The sequence below is a fragment of the Dermacentor andersoni genome, chromosome 10, assembly GCF_023375885.2.
Source record: "Dermacentor andersoni chromosome 10, qqDerAnde1_hic_scaffold, whole genome shotgun sequence".
Classification (NCBI taxonomy): Eukaryota; Metazoa; Arthropoda; class Arachnida; order Ixodida; family Ixodidae; genus Dermacentor; species Dermacentor andersoni.
In genome coordinates, this window is record NC_092823.1 from 109,707,686 (window position 1) to 109,717,271 (window position 9,586).

At 50.8% G+C, this 9,586-nt stretch overlaps 2 protein-coding genes across 2 annotated transcripts; both read left to right on the forward strand.

Moving 5' to 3' along the window:
• Positions 1-242: 242 nt before the first annotated feature.
• On the forward strand, positions 243-2,096 carry LOC129388071 (solute carrier family 22 member 7-like). Its single transcript, XM_055078096.1, has one exon. It carries the CDS (start codon positions 243-245, stop codon positions 2,094-2,096), a length of 1,854 nt encoding a protein of 617 aa, XP_054934071.1.
• Positions 2,097-7,238: 5,142 nt separating this feature from the next.
• On the forward strand, positions 7,239-9,077 carry LOC129388072 (solute carrier family 22 member 7-like). The gene has a single exon (XM_055078097.1). The coding sequence runs from the start codon at positions 7,239-7,241 to the stop codon at positions 9,075-9,077; it is 1,839 nt and encodes a 612-aa protein (XP_054934072.1).
• Positions 9,078-9,586: the final 509 nt, after the last annotated feature.

Sequence of the window (9,586 nt, forward strand, 5' to 3'; positions counted from 1 at the left end):
AATCTAATTATTAACGGATAAAGTGAAATCAGCAATCTTTGGTCGCCAAGTAGTAAACGGAGATGCCAACGCCGTGCAAAGGCGCGCGACAACGTGACAGGTTGTATAGTGCATGCGCTGAAGCAGAAGAAGAAGAAGCCTTCTTTTCGGCAGGTCCGCACAGCTGGCGTTTAGTGAAAATCTTCAATTCCAATACTGTTCAAGACTGCTAAGCCCGGAGAGCCTCACCTGAGAACTGGGCGATGGACGTCCTTCTACCCCACCGACTGGCCGGCGCCGATCTCCGAACAAGCGAGTCGTTTGACTGTGAGGAAGCGTTTGGTCACGGCCCTTTCCAGAAGAGGATGCTCGTCCTCATTCTTCTAGGAGTCTTCTCGGTTAATTGCCATACCTTGGTGATTTCCCTTATCACCGGTGACGTCGACCATTCGTGCAAGCCGCTCGCTGGTTTCAACATCTCTGCAGCCGATTGGAAGAATGTTGCCATACCGATCGAGGCCGATGGACGCTTCAGCCGCTGCCGCGTTTACGAACGCTGCAAGCCACCCGCCCAGCACGGCGATTCCGCTGAGCCTCACAAGATCGGCGCTGTTCTAACCGGGGCCGACGAGTGGTACAACCGATGTGTACAGGACACCAGCGACACACGCGTCGTGCCCTGTAAAGAGTGGGACTGCGACGTGAGATCGGCCGAGGCCAGTGCGGTGAGCTCTTGGAACATGGTGTGCGACCAACGTTTGCTGCCGGCCATCCTTGTCGCCCTGCAGAACGCCGGCGGCATAGTTTCCCTTATCCTAGCCGGAGCCTTCGTAGACTACATCGGAAGGAGAGTCATGCTACTGTCCTCCGCCGCAGCGGTAGTCACCTGCACGGTGTGCACCTTCGCGGCAACAACTTACGTGCGCTACGCTGTGCTGCGCATCCTTACCGGGGCCATTGTCGCTGTACACACGATTTTTACCTGCATCATACCGTTCGAGGTGATGACGCACGCGCACAGGCCGCAGCAAGTGCTCCTCCTGGCGGCTCTGGGCCTGACGTTATGTGAGGTTTGGAGTGTCATCATCAAACCCATGGTCATCGACTGGCGTCTGAAGCAGGTCGTGTTCCTGGCCCCGACGGCTCTCCTGCTCCCGGCTTTGTCTGTTGCCCGAGAGTCGCCTCGTTGGCTCGTCGCGAAAGGAAGACTGGACGCGGCCGAAGCACTCATGATGGAGGCTGCCGGTACCAACAATATCCCACTTCCTGTCACGGCCTGTCTCGTGGAGAAGCTGAGAGAACAGATCAAGAGCCACGAAAGTCGCGAAGCGGCGGACATGGAAGGCTTGGTAAACTATCGCTCCCTCCGGCGTCGAGCGTTGGCGATGTTTGCCGTTTGCTTCTCCATATCTTTTGTTTTTTACCTCGATGCCTTCTCGACGGCGCAGTACAACGAATTTTGGATCCCCTGCCTCACGGTTGTCGTCACAATGGCCACGTACGCGGGGATGCACTTCCTGATGACCGGCGTCGCCCTCGTCAAAGTTCTCAGCATCTGCTTCCTGTTGACGGGCTTCATACAATGCGCGCTGAGTGTGTCGGTGGGCGCTGGATTCGTCATGATCAGCAAGGCCTTACTCGTGCTCTCCAAGGGCGTCTCTAACGTAATTTTTGTACATTGTTTCACCTACGTCCTGGAACTCTTTCCATCGGCAGTCCGCGCCGGTGTCGCATGCTGGGCGTTCGCCTTCGGGCGTATCGCGGCCATGTGCGCGGCAATGACCATCGTCCTGAAGCCAGCCGGACACGAAGACGTGGTATTCGCCATGGCGGGACTTTTCCTCTTCGTCTCCCTTCTCGTCATCCGCGCCCTGCCACCCACGACAGTGGTCGAAGAAGCACGAATCGTGGCCAGGCGCGCATCAGACTCCACCAGGATCTCCATGGATCACATGAAACGAACCCTCGTACAGAGGATAGTACGCAAGAAGCCCAAGACCGGAAGCATGGAGAGCTCCAAGTCATCCAGCAGGAAGAGTGGGAGGAGTGGTGGCAGCAAAACTCCTGGAAGTTCTAAAGTGTCTCGTCGATTTAAAACCGAGCGAGCGCTGGAATGAAGCCACTGGAAGCTTAGTATCAAGTGACTGGGCATGGTGTCGTGTTGGCGGCACCGAAAAGTCGCTTCTTGGATTCGTGTCTGCTATAATTATGCTTTTAAATGTTCTTTTGCACTTAGCCCAGTGAAATACAGGAACTTTCTTATGTTCTAACCTCCTATCTGTGTTGTCTGCACAGAGTGTCCTTGTGTGTTTCGTGCGCATTTTTTTTTTTACCTGGCAAATATAATTTCCATCATTTTGTTAGATAAACATTGGCTCTTTCAAAGGTTATGTGTGCCCTTGACCGCGAGACTACTCAATCTTACCTCAGAAGTCCAGGCTGCAAATTTGGAATGGAAAAAAAGGAGCATAATCTTTTGCATTGCGAATATATACATAAACGCATGCATACCTGCTTTAATGTCCACGCGCACGTTTAATATATATGCGCACTCCACTGACCAATATTACTTGGAGTAGGGATTGCCCCGATAGAGGCGACATTGTTCCTCGGCCTACCAAGGTAACTTGAAATTGAAGACTAGAGTCCAAACTGATTTCCACAATGGTCGGACTACCACCGCGCTATAGTTCCCCTACTAACTTAAATATGAAACTGTTGCGCACCGAGTTATGCAATGAGATGCAGTGAAGAAGGTGCGGAGCTCATGTTTGTCGCCAGGCGCTTTCGAAATTAATGAAACCACGAATGAAATGCAAGGTCCGTACGCAACCGCGTGTTGTTTAAGAAGAGTAAGCGTATTAAGCATTTTCTCCACCGGTCGCTTTTAACAACCATGGAACAATGATAAATAAGATCGTCCCCTTGTTCTTGCCTGTACGTATTGTTGCATCACGGTACATAAATAATGCACGTTTTATTCCCCCATTTGCCTTTGTAACCAGTAGGCTGACTACTATGGCCAACATTTTGAATACAGCGAGTGCACCGGAACTTTTGTTAAATTTTCTTTCGAGACAGTCGCACCGCCGGATAGCAAACAATGAGCTGCTTCATTTGGTTTATTTATTCACTTACTTATTTAATTTATTTATTCAGTTATTTATGCGCGGATCATTTTCTTTGGCTTTTAACCCGTTTTCTGGGTCAACGGGCTTTTTCCGCTGAAGGCTCGTGGTCTCACGGTACCGTGTTGCAGTACACGTTCAACGTCGAAAGTTCTTTTGAGGGCAACTCCGGCAATTTTATTTTTACTGCAACAGGGTTACGGCAATTTCATGTTCCTGAGACCTTCCTGTCTAGTATGACGTATCAGATAGTGGAATTTATCAGCAAATTGGAAACTAACTTTATATAAGCAAAACAGCGCAACAACAAAATTTACATCTGGCCGAGCATTCGAGCGAACCCCTTCATGTGACGTAAATGTTAGTCAACGAAAACGGCGAAGGGCAGAGACGCTCAGCCGATTCGTGACCGTGCCGGACCATTGCCACAAGGTCTTCGGGTGACAATGTCAGCCGCACCAGCTTTTCGGAGCTGTCTGACAGTGGCAGCTCCTATTCCGATGAAATCGACAGCCATGAATCGTCGTTCGCCTTCGACATGCCGCCAAACCGCCAGCGTCAAGCGCAACCCATCGCACCGCGATGCAACACAAATACCTAGGGTAAGCCCTAACCACTGATTTGATGCGGGCTGCTTGCTATCTTAGGCGTTTTACCCTCCTTCTCCGGGAATGGTTTCAGTGCGCCTTTTTTCATGTTCCTGCACGCGTCATTTTTTACGCGCTAGTGCAATGTCCCCTAATACGTATAGCTCAGGATCGTCGAATCAACTACACCGTCCTCACTCGTCTGCGCGTGACGTCACTTCCGTCATAACAAAATGCAGTCAGTAACTGAAGAGGAGGCGAGGCAAGTGGTCCGAGGCGACTGATGAAATCGATTTGTGAAACATCCGTGACACTCTGCCGCCTGCTGTTATTGAAAGAATTACGGAATTGGGCAGAGAAGCGCACCCGTCCGTTGCCCTTTTAGATGCACGGCTTCTTGTTCGAGAGCTTCGTGGTGTCCGAAGTTTTAGACGCCACGCTTCCCCTTTGCGCGCTGTTTCGCGTTTCTGCGCCGCCTGTGCTAGAATGTACTAGAAAATACTGGGAGAGTGGCGGGATCGACGCGCGAATATATGGACAGAGCGTGAAGCCTTTGCTGCGAGCAGCCGCCGGAGGCTGTGCTTGGGTGAACCCGTGGGCTTTCTCCCCTCAAATAAGCGGCAGGCATCAGATACACGCGTGCTTTCGCCATTAACGCGATAACACCGGTGACGTTAAAATCGTACGACGCTGCAAAGTAATCCTGGAGGGACTAGCCACGCGAAAGTACGCGTTTGCGTCTTACGTGATGATTTATATCTTTCCCTTCCACGAGTGCAACTTTCCCATCACATTGGTCGTGTCGCGACTCACCATTCTGAAAGCCCCGATTCATTGTGCCACGTGACTCGTGTCTCGCGAATTCGGGAGGGACCTGGCACTAGCCCTGCCAGCTCCAACTGCGGCATGGGTTTCCATAAGACGTGGGTTCTCCTTGTTTCGTGTGTCGTGTTGCGTGGCTGTTCAACGCTGAAGTAAATGGCTTACCCATCTGCGAAACACCTATCGAGTGTTCCTTCGCCAGGAAGAACGGACTACCTGTCGACAAGGTCATTTTGGGGGTGACAATGAGGCGGTGATAACGAGACGGAGGTAGAGTACGCCCCTTTCGGGCCACAAAGAATAGGTAAGAGTTTGAGCTCTGGGGAAAACGGAAGAATGCGCCCCTCATTCAAACATAGTGGTATGCAGCGGCCACGTCTGATGAAGCGCTGCTGACGTCAGTTGCTTTTTCTCCGGTCAACAGAAGCGTGCTACGCTGAAGAACGCTGACCTCCAACTGAGGGAAGGGAAGATCCAAAGGTGGTCGCCTCGGAGATTTTCAAGAACCAAGACAGCGGTTCGTCTCCTGAAGCTAATAGCACCCACCGGCCGGGGGTCCGATGATTGCTTTCATTTTATTCTCCCTTCTGGGTTATTAAAACAGCCCCCATACGCAGCTTAATATGTCATGTCATCTGAAGCCTTCACCTTGTTCTAACTAAAACGTTCCAATTTTTGCAACGCAACGTCGTCATCTCTACTTGGTCGCCTTGTACGTCTGGCTAATGGCACGTTTAGCTGTGACCCCTACCATTTAATCAACGCCGGATGGGTATCCACCATCCCAACAATCCACATTCGTTGCGCGCGCAGTTATACGTAAGCGGGATATTATAAAAGAGTGATCAGTGGTCTGATCAACGTGAGGCATGACGTAATGTATGATGGGAGAAATTGGGACGACGAGCACAACCAGCCCAACGTAGCAGATGTGTTTATAGCGAGCGTCTAGTTCACGTTGTCACTTGGCCCTTCATTTTTTTTCTCTCAATCTTTTCGTCAGGACCGAAACACCGCTACAACGCAGCCCTAAGTGCCGCTTAGGTGTCATAAATGCGTTTACTAATTAAAGGAAACACCCTATCGACGTTGTTAAAAAAAGCTTGTAGAAACTAGACCGATCGTTTGAAATTGAATTTTTGAAAGTGCTGCCCTATGAGTTACGCTGGTGCATTGAAGCAAGGTTGAACAGATTGCCGAAGTGGCAATGTCCGAAATTCTTGGGTATGCTTTGAGTCAGCTCTTTGATCAGCTGTATTGGGATTTCCATCTGGTCCTACTGTCGTGGTAGAGATGTCTCATCTCTTCTGTTTATGTAAAAGCTTTCTAAGTTAATTTTTAGATCGCTCGGGCTTCTCTGTTCCTGGAGCTGGTTCAGCCTGAACTACGATTTGTTGCTTGTCGAAGTTATCACCAATAACCTGTTGTCCATGTTATCGCCGAACCTTGTGCATTCACACTGTATTCGCGAGACGAATAGGTTTGCCAATTCTGGAAGGTACGCAAGGCACGAGCTATTGTACCCACCGAGTGTGTATCCGAAAAGACATGTTGGCCCATTCCGTATGTGTAATGGGCACGTAGCACTGGGTATTTAAAAAAATAGACAATATGGACCACTGCAAAGTGGAATTTCAGTGCAATTAGCATTCTTTCAGAACTAAAGACATTCTTCAGTATGTCTGCCTGGATCGAACATCCTTTGCGTCAACTTGGTCTTTACTCTTCTTACCTTTCCCTTCGCAGAGTAGCAGGCCACACACAAAGCTTTTCCTGCCGGCCTCTCTGCTTTCTCACATTAGGAATGTTCCCTCATCCCTCTTGGCCCCTAGGTATGTGCGCCATTTTGTTATGTCTCCGAATAGGTAATGTTGGAGTAGGCCGCTTGAGACCTTGGGTATGTGCCCCTAGTTATGTGCAAGAATACACGACTTGGGTCCCTGAATATGTGCAACTGTGCATGTGTCACTGGGTATGTGCCCGAATAGTCCGCTTTGTCCATTCGGTATGTGCAAATGCAAATGTGAAACCAAGTATGTGAATGTCCTCCACAATGGGTATGTGCCACTGAGTAGGTGCACCGATAGGCAAGCAAAAGAAGAGCCAAGGTGCTACATATCGGCATCATAAAATTTTAGAAGTCAACAACAGAGAAGGGAAAAAGCCAGAATAAAGAACAGCCGCGCGTGAGGAAAGTGGTGAAATGACCCGAATATGACAATAGCGCGAATTGAGCGTGGATGGTTGAGCAGCAAAAAAGTGAAGATGTCCGTACCAGAAAAGTGAGCGAAATCGACTACATAGAAGGGAAGAATGCAACAAGACAGTCTGTCCCTACCTGGCTTCAGTGTTATTCGCATGAACGCCTGCATTGATCATGACAGGAGCTCACCGAATATTCTTTTTAAAGAAAATCACGGATCAACATTAAGATAAGAGCACACCAGACTAGTAGGACAGGTTCCTAGGATAATTATGGTAATCGCTTTATTAAAGGATGAAGCGAAATGAACTATTTTTGGTTCGCCAAGTATAAAGCGGAGATGCAAACGCTGTACAAAGGCGCGCGACACTGTGATAGACTGTGAAGTGCGCGAGCCATGAAGAAGAAAAAGTGTTCGTTTCGGCCCCTCCGCACCGCTAGCTCTCGTCTCTTTGAATCGTCTCTTTGGATACCGCACAACACTACTGAACCCGAAGAGCGACATCTGAGAACCAGGCGATGGACGTCATCCTCCCCCAGCGACTGGCCGGCGCCGATCTCCGAACAAGCGAGTCTTTTGACTGCGAGGAAGCCTTTGGTCACGGCCCTTTTCAGACAAGGATGCTCGTTCTCGTTCTTCTGGGACTTTTCTCGGTTAATTGCCAAGCAATCGTGATCTCCCTTGTCACAGGTGCCATCGATCATTGGTGCAAGCCGCTCGCCGGTTTCAACATCTCTGGAGCCGATTGGAAGAATATTGCCATACCGATCGAGGCCAATGGACGCTTCAGCCGCTGCCGTGTTTATGAACGCTGCAAGCCGCCCGCTGACCACATCGATTCCGCTGAGCATCGCAAGAGCGGCGCTGTTCTAACCGGGGCCGACGAGTGGTACAGCCGATGCTTCCAGGACACCAGCGACCTACGCGACGTGCCCTGTGAAGAGTGGGACTACGATGTTCGGACGGCCAAGGCCAGTGCGGTGAGCACTTGGAACATGGTGTGCGACCAACGTTTGCTGCCGGCCATTCTTGTCGCCCTGCAGAACGCCGGCGCCGTTGTTTCCCTCATCCTAGCCGGAGTCTTCGTTGACTATGTCGGAAGGAGAGCCATGCTGCTGTCCTCCACCGCAGCGTTAGTGACCTGCACGGTGTGCACCTTCGCGGCCACTAATTACGTAGGCTACGCTGTAGTGCGCGTCCTTACCGGGGCCAGTGTCGCGGTACACATGATCTTTACTTGCCTCATACCGTTCGAGGTGATGACGCACGCGCACAGGCCGCAGCAAGTGCTCCTCCTGGCGGTTCTGGACATGTCGTTATGTGAGATCTGGAGTGTCATCGTCAAACCGGTGGTCATCGACTGGCGTCTGAAGCAGGTGATGTTCCTGGCCCCGACGGCTCTCCTGCTCCCGGCTTTGTCTACCGCCCGAGAGTCGCCCCGATGGCTCGTCGCGAAAGGAAGACTGGACGCGGCGGAAGCACTAATGATGGAGGCTGCCGAAACCAACAATGTCCCACTTCCTGTCACGTCCTGTCTCGTGGAGAAGCTGAGAGAACAGATAAAGAACCACGCAAGGCGCGAAGGTGCGGACACGGAAGACTTGGTCGACTATCGCTCCCTCCGGCGTCGAGCGTTGGCCATGTTTGCCGTTTGCTTCTCCATGTCTTTTACATTTTACCTCGGCGCCTTTTCGATGGCGTCGTATAACGAATTTTGGATCCCGTGCTTCACGGTTGTCATCACACTGGCGACGTACGCGGGGATGCACTTCCTGATTACCGGCGTCGCACTCGTCAGAGTGCTCAGCGTGTGCTTCCTCTTGACGGGCTCCATACAATGCGCGCTGAGTGTGGCGGTGGGCGGTGGATACGTCACGATCACAAAGACCTTACTCGTCCTGTCCAAGGGTGTCTCTAACGTAGTCCTTGTACACTGTTACACCTACGTCCTGGAACTCTTTCCATCGGCAGTGCGAGCCGGTGTCTTCTGCTGGGCGTTTGCCTTCGGGCGTGTCGCGACCGTGTGCGCGGCAATGACCCTCGTCCTGAAGCCAGCCGGACACGAAGACCTGATGTTCGCCATTGCGGGACTTTTCCTCTTCGTCTCCCTTCTCGTCATCCGCGTCCTGCCACGCACGACAGTGGTGGAAGAAGCACGAATCGGGGCAAGGCGAGCTTCAGACTTCTCCAGGATGGCCATGGATCACATGAAACGAACCCTCGTACAGGGGATATTACGCAAGAAGTGCAAGACTGGAAGCCTGGAGAGCTCCAAGTCATCCAGCAGGAAGAGTGGGAGGACTGGTGGCAGCAAAAGTCCTGGCATTTCTAATGTGTCTCGTCGATTTCAAACCTAGCCAATGCTGAAGTGAAGCCACCGGAAGATTTGTATGAAATTACTGGGCGCGATGTCCTGTTGGCGACATCAAAAACTCGTTTCTTGAGTTCGTATCTGTTATAATTATGGATTCAAATATTCTTTTGCACTCATAACAATGAAAAGCACGAACTCAATGTTCTCACTTAATTCCTTTCTGCTTCGACGGCACAGAGTATTTTTGTGTGTTTCGTGAGCGTTTTTTATATCTGGCAAATATAATTTTATCCTTTGGACAGCTAAAGCATTGGCCCTTTGAAAGTTGATGTGTGTGTTTGACCACGAGACTACTGAAACTTACTTCAGAATTCCAGGCTGCACGTTGGGAAGGGAAAAAAGCATGATTTTTTGCATTGCGAATATACACATAAACGCATGCACACATAATATAATCACCACGCGCACATATATATGCGTACTACCCTGACCAAAATTACGTGGACTAGGGATTCCCCGATAAAGGCGACTTTGTTCCTCGGCCTACGAATG

Bases quoted from the DNA above. Each gene is read 5' to 3' on its own strand.
- LOC129388071 (XM_055078096.1), top strand. From the start codon at position 243: ATGGACGTCCTTCTACCCCACCGACTGGCCGGCGCCGATCTCCGAACA.
- LOC129388072 (XM_055078097.1), top strand. From the start codon at position 7,239: ATGGACGTCATCCTCCCCCAGCGACTGGCCGGCGCCGATCTCCGAACA.